Raw genomic sequence first — 18,599 nt, 5'->3', positions numbered from 1 at the left:
TTGATCTCTCTCTCTCTCTCTCTCCCCAACCTCTCTACATGGCCAAATCACCGCAATGTATTTCTCTTAATGCTTTCTATCACATCCACATCCAATCCACAATGCTCCTTTATTTCCCCATTTGTCAGTCTGTCTCTCCATGTGACTCCACATGTTTCTCTCATGTAACTCATTTCCACTGTTCTCATTCTTGACTTATGGCCTTACAACAAGGTTCAAGCTTCACTTCCATATGTTAGAGTTGGTATCACAATACGATCATGCAGCAACATTTTTACATCCATGCTCACTTTCTTACTTCTTATCACTGCTTTCAAAGAACCAGCAACCTTCGTTCGTTGTTGTACCTTTTCAAGCACTTCACCCTCCAAACTTCCATGCTTTCTCATCACACTACCCAAGTACTTAAATGCACTCACATTTTTCCATTTCCTCATCATCCACCCTCACTGTACATTCAGTGACTTCATTTCTCTCAAAGATCATAACTTTACTTTTCCCTATATTCACCTTTAGATTCCATTTCTTAGACACTCTCCCAAACCGATTCATCAAACCTTGAAGTTCACCTTCATCTTCAGTTAACAATACAGTATCATTTGCAAACAACAGTACAAGAAATTTCCAAACACTGCCCTCTCTCATTACAGTTGCTCCACCTTATATCTCTTTAAAAGCCCAATTAAAAACACACAAAATACAGACACCATTTTCTTTATTTCTATCTTCATTCAACAAATCAGGCTAAATAATTTCATAGATTAATTCCTTCCAGGTGTTGTATGCTGATGATTTGGTGTTGAATAGAGACAATGAAAGGGAGGTGGAGGAAAGATTTAGGAAGTAGAGAGATGGTATGGGGCACAAGGGCTAAAGAGTAAATGCAGATAAAACAAAAATCATGGTATCTGGGGTTGGTGACGGTATTCTCAAAGAAGAGGGCGAATGGTCATGAGCGATTTGTCACGGGCGTGGGAAGTAATTCCAGCCTGTGCAGTGTTTGCGATAAGTGGGTGCATACGAGATATAGTGGTATTTGAGGTAGACTGCGAGACAATGCTGATTTCATATGTGTGGTGTGTCGGGGCGAGCATGTGGAGATTGTCAGGCGTGAAAGGATTGAATTTGCTTGGGAGTCTCTTGAGTCTGTGGAAGAGTTTTGTTATTTGGGAGACATGTTATGTGGCTAGAGTAAGAAGTGGTTGGATGAAGTTCAGGGAGCTATTGCCTCTCCTGACACTGAGAGGGCTCTCCCCCTATGCTAAGGGATCTTTGTATGTGGCATGTGTTGGGAATGTAATGCTGTATGGTAAAGACCTGAGCAGTGAAAGTAACGGATATTCGTAAGCTCAAATGTACAGAAATGGCGACGATTAGGTGGATGAGCAGTGTGTCCCTGAGTGCGACGTCTGGGGAGGTTAGGTTTATGATGGAAGGGTTGAGGGATCAGATGGAACTGGAGTGTATTGGTGTTGTGATGAGGAGAGGTAGATTTACATGGTTTGGGCATGTGGAGAGGATGAGGGATGATATTTTTGTGCAGAAAGTAAGAAGTGTTAATGTTAGGGGTAGGGTCACGAGAGGGATACCGAAAAAGACCTGGGAGGAGGTCACTGACTGTGACCTCAGGGGTAAGGGACTAAGTACAGAAGCTCCCAGAGATTGAGCAGCACGGACAGCAGCCATTAGGTGACCAAGGCCGATGTATGCAAGCATGTTGGAGCCTTCAAAACTGAAACAAAACGAATGCTCTAGATGATTTCCGCAAAAGAATACATAAGGTACACCATGACAGTAAGACAAAAATGCCAGAACAAACACAGATTTCTGATAGTTATCTGTACAGTATAGGGCATGTTTTGTGTTAAAGCTTTTTACTTAAAAAATGCCTGAATTTGCACCAAGTTTGAATTCACCCCAGTTCACAGTACTACAGAATGCACACGTAGGATTCTGTCACAATGCCCATGGCCCTTGAATTTTACAGTGCAACAGTACACTGTATACCACATCAAGCTTATTCACCAAACTTACACAAATATAAGATTTGCATCCCATAAGAAGAGAAAGGATGGAAGAGACCCAAATGCTGTGTTAATATAAGCATAGTCTCCTCCAGATTTAGGAATTGAAGTTCCTAGTTCGGCATAGCAGAGGGCACCAATCATGGAGAGCAAACCACACAGTACCCACACAATCAGGGACATGCCCACACTTCCAGTCTCTTCTAACACACCCTTTGGAGAGACGAAAATTCCTGAAAGAAAAAAAAAAAAGTTAATTACTGATATATACCATGCACTGGAATGGTATAATAACAAACACTTATACGGTATTAACCCGCCACGTGCCAGTGCCGTTTTAAAAACGTCTGACATAATTCCGCGGCCAGTGCCGTTTTAAAACGGTTTGACATAATTCCGCGGCCAGTGCCATTTTAAAACAGTTTGACATAATTCCACGGCCAGTGCCAGTGCCGTTTTAAAAAGGTTTAAAATAAAAAAATTCATTGTGACCGCATTTTTCAAGATTCGCGGGTAAAAATTGGCAGGTATGTAAGGTAACTGTTCCTCTACCATCCCCAAGGCTGTCAAGGCTATACACTCACTCGCTCCCCCCCTCATGCTCACTCTGCCTGTGTGCCTCACCCAGTGCTGTACATAGTGAAGGCATTTTGTAAATATTTTTATGTAAGTTGTTATATTTTCTTGTATATAGTGAAGTCAAGTTGTAAATACCTTCTTGCAAGTGCCAGGACTGTACGTAATGAAGTCAGGTTGTACTTATCTTCAAGTAAGTGTAAGATAATGCATTCACAGTGAGAAAGACACGCAAATTGTGACAGATGCTGAAGTACTAAGTAGTCAGAAAAGTGTACTGACCATTGTTATACCTTCCCAGCATAAATACCCGAGTATACTTTACATAGAAAACAGCTTTCTCTCACGTACGTGGTGAGCATGAGAGAGCGACTATACCTGTAAACGAGAATACAGGACTCAATAAAACTCATTTCCGAGCCTCGGTGAGCATTTTAATGGCAAAATTCGTTGTTTCCACATCAGAATCTATCATTTTAGCCACCCCCCCTCCAAAAAAAAGTTGAAAAATGACTGGCACTGGGGTGACCCATAGGGCTAAAAATAGCTGGCACGTGGCGGGTTAATGTCTAGGAACCTTTCTTATGTATTTTTAATACCTTCCTGTGTATGAGTACCAGAGTGAATGTCAGTAGGGCATTTTTTGGTGGTTTTGGGTGGGATTTAGGGTGAAAAGGGCAACTTGGAAAATGTCCAGTCTAGGTTAGCCCTTTATAATGGAAACATTTGAAACGTATAACACGGATAAGTATAGTGCAGTGTGGTGTCAGACTATATTAGCCATGTTATAGGAGGGACGACTGTACATAGTACAATATATACAGTACAATCCCAGATATCCTGTATCTAGCTAACTGGGATTATCAGACAACTGGGAAGATTCATGGACTAACAAATATACAAATAAAAATATAAGTGTGTACCACCTTGAATGCCGTCCTTCCCTGGGATAGTCATATCTCACATGAAACTGGGTGAAGTTGGGCAATGTGAAGTGAAGGCATTTCTGGCAAAGGTCATATCCTGGTTACTCCTCTTCCTAACCTTCCTCCCCACTCTTTCCCGTCCTCTAATTCATCTCTCCATCTAAAATTATACGATGATGGCCATTGCAATTAGAAAACCTAAGCTTGTCCCTAAAAGACATTAAGTCATGACCAAAATAAGGTAGTTGTAACACTGCATGATGGAAAGAAAGTACCACCACACAGTGATGTATACATGGCCCAAAAGCACCTTCTCACAGCATTGCCCCCTCAAGTTCAACCTAAGTACCTGGGAATCTTCCTTTGAGCCGGATGAATAAAAACCACACAGGCGTTGAGTCAAGCAGAGACCTCTAACAGTTCAGAATTAACACCCTGGAAAACTCGAAGTTTCTGCCTAACATCCACCTCCTACATTGAATGCTGGACTGGGCCCATCTTCCCATATGAACATTCCTCATCTAATGGAGAAGCAAGAATCCTACAGGTGACATCACAGCCCCCAAACAATTTCACCTAACAGGTCCTCAGGTAAACTCGTAACATGTTCCCAGTCCAGGACACCACATGCAGCAGCAACCTTGCCTACCACTCAAACATTACCCTCTTTCACATATTTACCAAAAAGAGGGCTGCTTGTTGCAGCAATCACTCTGGCAAGGTCATTAAATACAAGGGCCTGATCACTTGTAGAAATGAGAAAAGTCACCATATTTGAACCAGGAAGTGAGGCAGCAAAATGCTGGCAAGGCATGGTAGAAGAGTGACAGGCATCAGGGAAGAGGCCATCTGCTGGCTACCAAAGGAGGTGTTGGCATCATTGTTTCTGGTGGTGGGGTTGTTGGCCATCAACTCCTTCAACTACAACTTTAGAATCCTTCCAACTGCACTTGGCAGAGTGCTGGGACACCTCTATGTCATCACTGGCTGTCTGAGGGATCCCATCAGGGGACCAACATGCCACCATGATGCAGTTCCCCGCACCAACAGTGAAAACGACACTTACAGCAGAAGAGAAGATGCCATCGTTGTTTACATACGATGTCATACCTCTGGCCTTAATTTATCTCAAGCACACACCCAGGGTGGCTCAACCTGGCTTGAGCTTCGCTATAGCACTGCTTTAATTCAGCCTCAGCCCATGCACCACCAAAATGGAAACAAGTGTTTGGCTTAATGTAGGCTCAAGGCTGGGTCTTGCAAAAATGCAGCTAGCCTGTACAGTAGTAGTAGCTACTGATCTGTGGTAATGTGAATATGCAATCTCTACAATATCGGTAACAAGAAAAAAAAAATGCTGGCACTACATTAAATTTTAACTTACCATTTTTTGTCAAATCAACCAGGAAATTTTTTTATAACTTAGCCATATCACTAACTGGGTGGGAAAGGAGGTCCGGATGATGATGATGACGATCACTAATTTTGTCAAATCAACCAGATTTTTTTTAATATAATACAGTACTTCTAACCATACCATTACTTTTGAGTGTTAAGTTATACAGCAAAATATACAAGTGTAGGACAGTTCAATATACCAAACATATAGCATGTAACTTCACCTACCTGAGCCAATAATAATGCCCAAGATGATGGCTACACCCTCCAGTAACCCAAGCTCCTTCTTGAGCTGTGTCTTCTCTGATATGTCCCCCACCTCCTCCTGTGTAGGAGTCATTGGCTCCAGTTCTGCCGTAAGAGGCTCTGTTGTTTCACTGGTTGGGATGCGTTTGGCTTCATTTTTTGGCATGGTGATTCTGTTAGGAGAAAATATGCATTACAATACTACACTTTAAGTGATATTAGGTACTGTACCAGTGATCCTTTAACATATGAGTATAAGACTGCCATACAGAGCATTACTGGTAGGGTGTACATTTGCTAGTTTTCTTTATTTGCAACCAGACAAATTCATCCCTTGGGCTGCCTGTATACTAAAAAGATTACTGTACCATACAGTCAAGCTGAGTCCATATGATTTGCTTTCCTAGAGCTTATTAAAATGTATCTGGGGTTGCTACTGTAGCGGCATCAGTGCTACCCTCAGCATTCACCCCAGGAATGGTGTCAGGAAGTCTTTTGCCATCTTAAAACCCAGTGCATGCTTCTCTTCTCTAATAAGCCTTCAACATAAGTTTCCAAAAGAGATTACCAGCCTCATCAAAGTCTAATATTACAGAAACTGATTACCACAACCTCGGAGGATGTAATGTATGACAGCTACTGCTAAACCGATTTAAAGCAAAATAAAACTGTTAAAGTACCATACATATACAGTATATTCACTAGCTTCATCACAAACATGCTTATACTAAGCATAAAAGAATTAGTGAAGAGAACTTGTCCAGAATGAAAACTATTCACTGAAGGAGGGAAGGGAGCAGGAGGTTGTGACATCATCACACCACACATCAGCAATATGGTATTGGTGACAAAAGAACAGTGCACAATGCTCATGGCCTAGCAATGCTCCCATCTTCTTGGTGTATAATTTAAAATGAGACATCTATCTATCTATCTATTGCCAGATGCCTTAATCCCATAAGGGGTGGCCACAAACAAATCACCTCCATGTCACTCCATCCCCTGTCATTTCACTGCCCTGCTCCCAGCTCACACCCCGTCTCTCATATACCTCTCCACTCCCCCCCTCCATGAGTCATAATCTGTCAAAATATGCAGGATCAGCAGAATTCTACAGGTTGCAAAAGACAGTGTGAAATCAGGACAGAAAAAATCTAAAACTGAGTGATGAAAAACAACAAAGAGCTGAAGTGAGGATGTCACACTGCCATGGTAAAGATCTGCTGGTTCTTAACAAACATCTGACACTGCTGCCTTTACAATATTATCTCGTTTCTTTCTTCTTAGAGGAAATAAATAAATATATAAGAAAACCACTATAAATGCATTTATATATCAACCTTCCTTTACCCTAGTGGTTTTATATTAATTAAGGCTAGTATCAAAGAAAGTCTACAAAACTAGGGTGCCTTGAATTAGTCTGGTTTGGCTGCAAACATTTTTTAAACTCTTTTCATTATTTTATGATAATATTTAAGTTATCATTGCTCACCAAACCAGAGTAGAATTGCTCTGGGACCTGTGGCAAGACTCTCATTTGAAACAGTTTGCTGTAAAAAGTACAAAGCCATGTAAAAATAACTTATATGGGACCACTTTTATGTCTCAACGGGCTTAAATGAAGAACTTTTACTAAAGTTTCTGCTAGATGGTGCCACTATGGATGTCAGATGACAGCAAATTTGATTTCCTAATTCAAATAACCACACATGAGACCACTTTTATGTCTCAATATGCATAAATGAAGCACTTTTACTAAAGTTCTTGCAAGATGGTGCCACCTCAGATGTCAGCTGATGGCAGATTTGGATTCTCCATGTCAAATTATCGCATATGGTACCACATTTGTCTCCAAGAACCTCCTTTTAACATATCCACCAGAAGCAGAAGAAGAAGATAAGTGCTGGCCACTCATTGACCTGCTGGCTATTGCTGCGGGTAAAAATAGTTTTCCTTGTGCAGCCATTCCCCCCCCCCCCATAGCTAAAACTAATCCTGGTTCCAGCGGTCAAATATTCACCGCTGGACTTGGTATTCCAATATCAAAGGGGTTACTAAGAAGACTGACCACATTCTTGTTAGTATTGTACTCACTGGAGGAACCTTCAGAACCGCAGTGCAGAGTTCTTTGCTACTTTCACAGACTTCTTGTTGCTACTCTAAGGCTACAAATCAAAACTGGGAGATTTTTAAGATGCCTCCAAGAAAGGGTCCATCTTGAGAAACTCAGGGATGAGGAGTGTGCATATAAGGAGTGGGTTGCCTGCTCGTTCCACACACTCCAATACGAGCTTAGGGTGCTACTTTTACACCCATTATTTACCACCCTACTTCTATTCCATTACCTTTCTATTGAGTATTGACCTTACATTAGATTTTATGTTATTCTAAACAATTCTGACCCAAGACTGCCTTTCCTGGGGCGATAATATTGGGGGATATGCATTATGAAGTGCGTATATTGAGGTCATTGTTGCTGGTGCCACTTAGCACCTGGGCTCAAGACAGGGGGTAAGAATGAGAGCTACCTGTTATCCTACTACCCCATACATTTTCTGTGGTGCTGATCCTTCTAGAAACTTTGTGGTGAGTTGTTGAAAATCTTGCTCATGAGAGGTATGTTGCAGATTTCCGAGACACCTCCATATGAGGTATGTCGCAGCCCACAGGTTAAACATGTTACTCTGGCAGCAGATGATAAGTGTATTAGAGAATGCCTGAGATTAAAGAAGGGATTCATCTTGAGGGACGCTGACCACAACTGAGGAGAGTCATGCTGCCAGACTGACTGGGGATCGAGAACAGCACAGATTTCTGTCTCAACAGGCATGAGTTTTACTGAGAAGGGACAAGGAGAGGTATGTCAGGGAAACTGCTGAGGTGGATGGCAATTTTCATGCAAATGACCTTCAGCCTGCCTACCAAGCCCTGAAGAAGCTTCACTCTAGACCCACCTCTCGCGTTAACTCTGTTTTGACAGCAGATGAATGGCTCGTGTCGGAGGCAAGTGAGTACAGGCAACGCCCCCATTTCACAGAGGTTAGGGGACAAAGACCCCTGTGAATTTGGAATATCTGCATTATTTTGACGCTCCTACCGAAAATGCCCCTGTGGTAGTCTATAACCCCTGTAAGCCCCTGAAACCATCACAGGAACCTAAAACTGGCTTAAAACAGCACAAGTATATACTGTACTGTACTACTGTACAGTACAATATACAATTTACTTCAATATGAAATAATGCATCAATGAGTATGATTATAAGAATTAAGGCTAATTTTGTTGTTGCTGACTGCCACCAACACCACAGCAGAGTGCACAGACCTGAAAACCATATCTGAGACCAGAAAACACCATATCACAAATATATACCAAAGTACTGTACAAAAACATTAATAACAAGTATGTACTTAATGGGTATGGCTAAAATAAGTTAGGGAAAATTATTTTTACTGGGGGAAAATCCGTGTAAAAGCAGGGGCCGTGAGTTTCGGGCCCATGAATTTGGGGGGTTGCCTGTATAGTGTTCGCTGGTCTGAGTACTCTGAGCAGCTGTATATGGCTGTACCTCCGAGTGGAGAGTTTTCATTGGCTGGTGTACAATCACTGACCGCTGTTCCACCAATTGATGAAACTGTGACTTCTCTAGATGAAATCAAGAAGGCAGTGGCCACAATGAAAAGCAGTGGAGTAGCTGGTGTTTGCGACATCCCAGCAGAACTGATCGAAACTGGGAACAAAGCCATTATCAGGGGGCTACATGCAGTCATAGAAACCATTTAGCAGACTAGTATTATTTGTCCTGACTAGACAAAGGTTTTGGTCACCTCTATTTGGAAAGGAAAGGATGACCAGTGTGACTGTAGTAACTACAATGGTATTACAATGCTCAGTATGCCGAACAAAGTACTTGCTCACATTCTCCTGATGCATATCGGGAACCATTTGCTAATGTTTTAAAGGCCTGAGCAATTTGGATTCATACCCAAGATGTCTACTGCTGACCATATCCTGGCTCTTTGAGTTCCTGTGGAATGCCGTCTTGAGTTTCGACAAGGTCAGCTAGCAGCCTATGTGGATCTCAAGACAGCAATTGACACAGTAAATCGGGAGTTACTACGGGAACTCCTGCAACTCCATGGGATCACTGCAGGGATAATCTGACTGATAATAACCATACCCAGCAAATTCGATTAATGCTAATAACTGTTGTGCTGTTAAAATGTGACCGTGAGACATGTTACCGAGAAAGTGAGAAACGTTACTTATGCGATTTTTATTGTCACAGTGTATGATTATACAACCAACTCTTATTACGGTTACAGTAATTGTATTACAATCCATCCATCCATCATCCAATCTTACATTGCCCCATGAGGAGTATAGGAGCCCCAGGCTAGGCAAATTGGTCCTGACATTTAAGATGAGAGTGGCCATCCTCACTCATCCCTGAGTGGCATTACGTGAGCAATTAACTCCAACCACCCATTGGATATAAACCTTCACCGGCTCAATCCGACTGAAGTGCCTTAATTACCCATTAAACCACCAGGTGCCAAAATTTGGTTATATGGTTACCACCCAGCATAGTAAATGGATTCCTGGTGTACAGGAAACCATTTGGCTTGTCACTCAGTGTAGAGTCACCCACAGGCAGAAGGAAGAGGAAAGAATGAAGAAAAGAAAGACGGAAAAGGATGGAAGAAAAGAAGGATGGAGAAGTGGAAAGGGCAGACACTCGGCAGTAGTTCAATCAGCAGAGAGGAGGCCTGCGGTCCTACCGGACCCAGGTTCAAATCCCCACTGGAGCAGGGAACAGTTTAAGGATCTGAATTTTATACAAAGCAGATTTTACCGATCTATCAGAAGACTCGCCAACATGTCGTAAAAATACCCCTGCTAATACCAATACATCAGTCCTGTATGAGACAGCCCTAGCATGTATTCAATAGGGATGGTGGATGTTTGCGCCGAAGTGGTGACATGTAGAGGTGTATGGTGTGTGTAGGAGGACTACTGGGCCTCAGGAGCAGGCTGTGAAGCCTATGCCCAGAGTCGAGCACATTATAAAAAAAAAAAAAAAAAAAAAAAAAAAAAAAAAAATCGAGTGACACTACACTGAGTGGATGTTGAGTGCCCCAACCTACCAGATTACAAGCAAAAATAAAATGTGTACTGATGTGATTTTTACATAATAACCAACCAGAAAGTGGTTGGTGGAGGTGCTCACCATCCACTCACTCGATGTAGTGCTGCTCTCGGGTGCCTGCCCTTTCTTCTCTTCCTTCCTTCATTCTTTCCCATCCCTTCTGTCTATGGGTGACTCTACACTGAGTGGCAAGCCAAATGGTTTCCCATACACCAGGAAACCATTTACTAAGCTGGGTGGTAACCATATAACCAATTTATGGCACCTGGTGGTTTAGTGGGTAATTAAGGCACTTCAATCGGATTGAACCAGTGCATGCTTATATCCATGGGGTGGTTGGGGTTTATTGCTCACAAAATGCCATGCAGGGATGAGTGAGACTGGTCACTCTCATCTTCAGTGTCAGGATCAACTTGCCTAGCCCCAGGCTCCAATGTACCTCATGGGGCAACACAGGATTAGATGATGAATGAATGAATGAATTAGTCTACACTTTATTTTCATACTGAATAATAGGCATTTTATGGCTGTTTGTAATTAATGAGAAGCTGAAGATCTATACAGCACTGCCAATAATGAAGTAAGTATTTTAATTTCCCAGGAGTCACCTTTCCACCCCAGCCCATTAAAAAAAAAAAAAAGGGGGGGGGGGAAGGAAAAAAAAAGAAAGAAAGAAAATATTCTCAGACCTGTTTTAGAACATGAAAAATTACTATTTTTGGCATACACATGCTAAGTTGAGGGCATAATAATAATAATAATCCATCCATCATCCAATCCTACATTGCCCCATGAGGAGCGTAGTAGCCCGGGGCTAGGCAGTTGGTCCCGACATTTAAGATGAGAGTGACCAGCCTCACTCATCCCTGAGTGGCATTACATGAGCAATCAACCCCAACCACCCCTTGGATATAAACCTTCACTGGCTCAATCCAACTGGAGCGCAATAATTACCCACTAAGCCACCAAACACCAAAATTTGGTTATATGGTTACCACCCAGCGTAGTAAATGGTTTCCTGCTGCACAGGAAACCATTTGCCTTGTCACTCAGTGTAGAGTCACCCGCAGGCTGAAGGAAGTGGAAAGAATGAAGGAGGGAAAGACAGAAGTGGGAGTGTAAAGTCACCCGCAGGCAGAAGGACATGGAAAGAATGAAGGAAAGAAAGACAGAGGAGAATGGATGGAAAGAAGGATGGAGAGGAAAGGGCAGACACCCGAGAGCAGCACTACATCGAGTGAGTGGATGGTGAGCGCCCCCACCTACCACAAATAATAATATTAATAATAATAATAATAATAACAACAACAATAATAATAACTAGAATGGCACTCAGTAAAGCGGACACCTTCGCCAACCCCGTATCTCGCAGTGTTAAAGAAAGTGAACACAAATTCCTGGATCCGCACCTGTATCCGGATCCGCACCAAAATTTAATATAATATATTCTGGGTCAAGGCCCATTCTTCTACCAAGTTTCATGGAAATCCGTCCAGTAGTTTTTGTGTAATCTTGCTCACAAACCAACCAACCAACAAACGAACATAACCTTAGCGGAGGTAATAATAAATAAATAAATAAATAATAATAATAATAATAATAATAATAATTACTATTACTGCATTTAGTGAAGATCTAATTACATATACAAAAATTTAAATACGTATAGTGTACGTATATACAAATACACTGCCTATGACCTACAGTCTTTCAAATGCGGTGTGTCCAGGTATCTCGAAATGAACAGGTCTTGAATAAAGGTATAATTATTCCCTTGTACAAAGGAAAAGGGGAAAAAGAAGTGTGTGGTATCATAGGGGCATTTGTCTTCTTAGTATAATAGGAAAAGTGTATGGTAGGATACTTATTGACAGAGTTAAAGAAAGAACAGAGAAATTAGTTGGAGAAGAACAGGGAGGCTATAGGAAGGGAAGAGGTTGTGTAGATCAGATATTCATTCTTAGATCTTTAGTGGAAAAGTTTCTAGAGAAGGAAAAGAAGTTGTATGCGGCTTTCATGGATTTGGAGAAAGCATATGACAGGGTGGATAGACAAGGATTGTGGAAAGTGTTAAGAATATATGGAGTAGATGGGAAGTTGTTGAATGCTGTGAAGAGTATGTACGATGGTGCGAAGGCTGCAGTGCGTGTGGATGGTGAACTAAGCGAATTTTTCTCTTTGAAAGTTGGGTTGAAACAGGGATGTGTCATGTCTCCATGGTTGTTCATTCTGTACATGGATGGGGTAATAAAAGAGGTACAAGGTACGGTAGTGGATGTTGGAGTGGCCCTGGTGAGAGAGGATAGTGTTTGGAAACTCCCTGTACTGTTGTTTGCAGATGATACTGTGTTGTTGAGTGAAGACGAAGGGGAGCTGCAAGGATTGGTGGATGAGTTTGGGAGAGTGTGTAAGAAACGGAATCTAAAGGTGAATGTAGGGAAGAGTAAAGTGATGGTCTTTGGGAGAGGTGAAGTCAGTGAATGTACAGCAAGGTTGGATGGTGAGGAATTGGAAAATGTGAGTACGTTTAAGTACTTGGGTAGTGTGATGAGTAAGGATGGAGGTTTGGAGGGTGAAGTGCTTGAAAGGGTACAGCAGGGAAGAAAGGTTGCTGGTTCTTTGAAAGCAGTGATAAGAAATAGGGAAGTGAGCATGGAAGTGAAAAAGTTACTACATGACAGTATTGTGATACCAACTCTAACGTATGGAAGTGAAGCTTGGACGTTGTTGGAAGGACACAAGTCAAGAGTGAGAGCAGTGGAAATGAGTTATTTAAGAGGAGCCTGTGGAGTCACATGGAGAGACAGGCTGACGAATGAAGATATAAAGGAGCGTTGTGATGTGGATGTGGATGTGATAGGAAGCGTTATGAGGAACACACTGAGGTGGTTTGGCCATGTGGAGAGGATGGAGGGTGAAAGACTGACGAAGAAAGTGTATGAGAGTGAGGTGGAGGGGGGAATAGGGAGGGGGAGGCCGGGGATGAGATGGAGGGATGGGGTGGAAAGGTATATGAGAGAGGGGGGTGTGAGCTGGGAGCAGGGCAGTGAAATGGCGGGGGACAGGGCGACTTGGAGGCGATTTGTTTGTGGCCACCCCAAACGGGATTGAGGCTTGTGGCAATAGATAGATAGATTGAATAAAGCTCTCTGTTATCTTGTTTTTGTTTTTCTTGGAGAGAACAATCTTGTGGCCTTCTGGCCTTTGGTTCCTTCATCTGCGTTAAAAAATTGTTGGGCAATGATGAGTACAGTAATGCTTGTTCACAATGATAATAATAATAATGATAATAATAATAATAATAATAATAATAAAAGCAGTACTCCAATATATACTACCGGTATTGATAAAGATTTTAATAATGATTGGTTTTGGTTTCATCTTTATTCCCTTCCATGTACGGAAACCTTATAAACATCAATAAATTTCAATGCAAAATCACAATGACGAAAATAATACAAGGATTCAAAATAGGTACAAAACCTGGTATGTGAATTTCCAACAAAACCCTCTCATGTACTATAATTTCAAGAATTTTCGTAGCTAACAGGCAAGCCCAAATGGTTCAAGTGATGTGATAAATGGCATAGAATGAAAACAGATCTTATATTTGCCATCCAAGAAGCTTGCAATTGATAATACTATTCATGTTCTGGAGAGACAGAGTAAGGGCTTAAAATTACTTTGATGGATCCTAGGACTATTCAGAACAAGTCACTTCCAAGTATTGTCATGCAATACAAAATCCTCTAGCAGATGATAACCACATATGTGTACTGTGTATATAATGTGGGTACGATAACAATACATATGAACGGCCATTCAGTGATCTCCCCAGACAACACAAAGAGTGGACGAGAATGTGCAGTAGGTATGGTTGTTGAGTATAACAGCACCCGACCTTGAGCCCTTGTGACCTTGACCTTGGGAGTAGATGGCTGGTTGTTGCAGACAAAACACCATCATGGTATATGGAACAATTGTGTGAATTTACATCAAAATCTGTCCATTCATATGGAAGTGGACACGAAACTGCAGACGTGCTGACGGGCGTGAGGTGGTGAGAGTCTCTCCCTACCCTTTGGTGACGAGATCACGTGGTGGCCACTTCAAACCTTGCCGGGAATACATTTGCCGTTCCTACTGACACCCAGTGGGCTCTCTCAATCTATTTTGCGTCAGTCCCGACCGACAGCCAGTGCGTAGAGACTAATGGGGATCACTTGATATATACAAAGATGGACATTATATTATGGCGCATCTCGATGAAATCCTGATGAGAATCACAGTGAAAATCTGTCTACTTTAATTATACAAATATTTCATATCTGTTGTGATATCCCCATGGTTGTTCAATATACTGTATGTAAGGATGGGGTGATAAGTAAAAACACGAGTAATGGGGACAGGGATGGAGTTGGTAACGAATGGTAATGGAAGGAATATCTCAAATTTGTTGTATGCTGATGATGCAGTACTGCTTGCAACTACAGGACAAGACCTTAGTAAACTAGTTCAGAGTTCTGCTGATGTCTGTGAGCATCGTTCCTTGACAGTAAATGTAATGAGTAAAGTGATGGTAATCGAGACAGACGGTGACTCCCAGTGTGATGTTACAGTGAATGGAGAAAGACTGGAATCGGTGAAAGAGTTCAAGTACCTGGGTACTGTGATAGAGGAGAGGAAAATGTGCAAAAGAAGTGGAAAGTAGAGTGACACAAGGAAGGAAAGTAGCTGGTACAATGAAGACCTTGATAAGAAACAGAGGCTTGAGTCTTGCAGCTACGCGAGGCTTTCATGGAGAGTTAGTGCCAACTTTAACATATAGATATGAGACTATGGTGTGGCATGAAAATGAAATGTTAAGAGTGACAGCACTGGAGATAGGACTGCTAAAGAATGTATGTGGAGTACAGAGAGTGGATAGGATACGAAATAATGTCATTAGTGAAAGATGTGGAGTGAGGACGTCCGTGGACACCAGAATAGAAAAGAGTATACTGAGATGGTATGGTCATGTGGAGACAATGGATGACAACAGAGTGGTGGAAAAGGTATATCTGAGGGAAACTGAAGGAGGAAGGAGGCGAGGTAGGCCAAGGAGAAGGTGGAGGGATATGGTGGATGTGTGTGAGGAAGCAAGGTACGGAAGTCGGTGAGGCTAGGGGATTGACAAGAAACCGAGCTGGCTGGATGAATGTTATGAGAAGTGAATGATCAGGGATTTGGCACCCCTTTTTAACATGACAGCGTTCGGACTGACTCTACTTGACACCTTTATGTGATGCTACAGAATGTGGTGAATGTTTTTTGGCGTATCAGATAGAGCCAGGAACCTGAAGGCTTGAATGATGAGTGAATGGAAGGATGGGCCATTGAACTAGGCAAACTTTGGCTGTCTGGACGTTGCTACCCCCCTAGGGTGAGAAAGGAGGTCCGGATGATGATAATGATGATTCATAATATTTATTCACAACTAGTCAATTATTTTGTAACATGAATCTTGTCATCTCAGCATTTATAAGGAGACATGATTTGTTTACCCACGGCTGAAATGAAATGTTTTTTTTTTTTTTTTAATTCGTATTAAACCTTCATCCAAAATTAACAATATTCTGAAATAAACATAAACAGCACCTCTTAAAACTAAAGTGACTCTATATTATGGAATCACTTTAGTCAGTTATAGAATCTATAACTTACCTTTCAAACAATACTGTATATGCACAACAGAAAATGACAATATAGTGAGTGGTAGCTTGGAAAGAAAGAACACACTTTTATTTCATAATTTTTTTTTAATCTGCCATTATATACTACAAATATGAAATGTTCAGATGCAGTTCTTACGAATTATCGTTGAATATTTTTCAAATGGAGAAGGCTGGGAAAAGTGGTTGGAAGGATGCACAATGTGTTTGGTCCCCGTCCCACATCCTGGTAATGAACAACTCTGACCTGACTGTGTGGCAAAAATTCGTCTAACCAACAGAAAAAAGAAAAAAAATGAGCTGATAGGATACAGTTAACCAACAGGTTATTAATTTTGTGGTACTGTTACATAAACATTGACAATTCACTGGTCAACAAAATCTAAAAAGTGTTAAGGTTCTAGTATACCATATTTTGAGGTGATTCTAAGCAACATAAACCTGTAAATTTCTAATAATAATATCCAGTTTCTGCTAGCACGTCCAGTTTTCAATAACCAGCACACCATAGGAAAATATGCTAGTACGTGGGAAAATCGCACGCCAGATATTCTTGAATTATAATTTAAGAATATCTGGCGTGCATAATAATTATTACGTCTTCAATCCTTTTCTTATACATCAGGTGAAACTGAGATTTTCTACCTCATTCTCCAAAGCTGAAATTTTCCCATCACAATCTTCAATAGCCTTGTGCAGCTCACTTTTTTCATCTGACCTCACATTGCTATTTTATGTGATTTGTAACTTGTTCTTAAGTCAGGGCCACAATAACTGCCTTCTCCAAATCCTGACTGATTGATTCCGATATTACTGGTTAGCTGTCTCGACCACATCAGCATTTCAAGTGTTTCACTTACTGTCGTCACACATTCCATAACCGAAATTTGCTCAGGACCAGGTTCAGTCCAACAGTCTTTCATATTATTACTGTACCTTCCTGAATCTTCACTGCCACAATTTACACTTACTAGCGTATTCTTCACATGTTCACACAGCATCTAACAGGGTCACATCACCATCATTACCTTCAAAAGAGGTGAATAGCCAGCAAAAACTGGGGCAGCACACTCGCCATCTCTCCTTCAGAAATTCTTGTTCAGCTTAGGAAAGACTTCGTACTGGAGGGGTAAGACAGAGCTTTCATTATTTCCTTCACTGCAGGGTTGCTCTCTTAAACTGCACAAATATGAACGTAACAAGAACAAAACATTCAACATCAGATTGAAGAAGTTAAATTAGCTGATTTACTGCTTATTTTCATTTCTCGGTCGACGAGTAGGCTTGTGAAATGAATGAAAATACTTGAATGGACACATTTTCCCCACCCTCGAGCTTTCTTTGCGTTAAAATATGTTGAACAATTACAGTGATTTATATTTCACCCAGTGTGTGTGTGGGGGGGGGGATGCGAGATGTAATGATAATGATGAAAATGATAATGATAATGACAATGATGATAATAACGCTGATAATGATGATGTTGATGATGATGAGGAAATTATAATTCCAATTATTTAAGTTCTCAAAGCCTTCGAACTCTCCCACATTTCATTTAGTCCCCTATCAATCGGCAGGTTAAAAAAAAAAAAAAATGAAATAGTTTCACTTACCCTTAACCTCTTTCCTTTGGTATCTGGACAAGTATCCATTAAAAAAATAATAATAATAATCTTCCTCTCTGCGAAAAATAAAAAATAACCCATCCAGCCCGTACACGTCACTTGAATCATGCTGTAGTTGCTACCAAATGATTTTATTTGGCGTAGGAGAGCACACTACTAGCCTATCAGAGGTGTATACTACAGATTCTCACTTTTATGTCTTCCCACTGAATATATCGTCAGGTTGAGGCAAGAATTAAATAACAGGGATGCCCTCGATTTGAACTGGGACAAAACAACTACCTTATAACACATTTCATTGTGTCCTCTCAAATCTATTAACACTCATTACCTTTTCATCTTCTTACTTGATCATAAGGAAAGCATGATTCTGAAAAAAGTGTGGGGGTGAACTGAAGGGACGATCTCTAACTTTTGCTGATACATACAGGAGAAAAATCAAGGCTTAGGATTAATGACAATCAACTACCGTACACTAAGGCCATTAAGGCAAACAGCTTTTGTCAAGGCTCAGTCTTCTTTCCCTGCAAAACGACATGCAGCCATCGATTTCGTCAAAAAGCTGGAAGAACAGGGATAACAAGGTGAAAATAAATACAATTCAGTGAGATGCATATTTGTACTGTGATGTCATTTCCCAGATCCCAACACCTCATAAGACGTATCATACAGCTAGATGGTCATGTCTTATATATCAATCAAGACGCATTAACCCCACAGTTAGGGGGTGCCTTTCTATATTTTGCTGTTACCAGATTAGTTTATTCAGTTTAAGACAAATTTCAGCAGAGAAGTTGATGAAGGTTATGTCCAGCCCCCTACAGTTCGAAAAAAAAAAAAAAAAGGCTGAATAAAACTGCTTGGATTGCAAGAATGAATACAAAGGGGCTAATTTCGTCCTCCCTCTACTTCGGCTTGTAAACAGCCCACAAAAATAAAAATAA

General features: G+C 41.2%; 1 protein-coding gene across 1 annotated transcript in view; it reads right to left on the bottom strand.

The window, feature by feature from the left end:
- gb (solute carrier family 7 member genderblind) overlaps positions 1-18,599 on the bottom strand; it is a 102,552-nt gene that overhangs the window by 42,352 nt on the left and 41,601 nt on the right. The window contains exons 2-3 of the mRNA XM_080275996.1: positions 5,153-5,343; positions 2,035-2,257 (exon numbers count right to left, since the gene is read on the bottom strand). Coding sequence (XP_080132122.1) covers positions 2,035-2,257; positions 5,153-5,336 — 407 coding nt within the window. The 5' untranslated portion in view covers positions 5,337-5,343. The remainder of the gene's footprint in view (positions 1-2,034; positions 2,258-5,152; positions 5,344-18,599) is intronic.

The sequence above is a fragment of the Coenobita brevimanus genome, chromosome 63 (assembly GCF_032717465.1).
Source record: "Coenobita brevimanus isolate Jiangsu-jjx chromosome 63, ASM3271746v2, whole genome shotgun sequence".
Lineage (NCBI taxonomy): Eukaryota > Metazoa > Arthropoda > Malacostraca > Decapoda > Coenobitidae > Coenobita > Coenobita brevimanus.
This window is presented reverse-complemented; position numbering and strand designations above follow the sequence as displayed.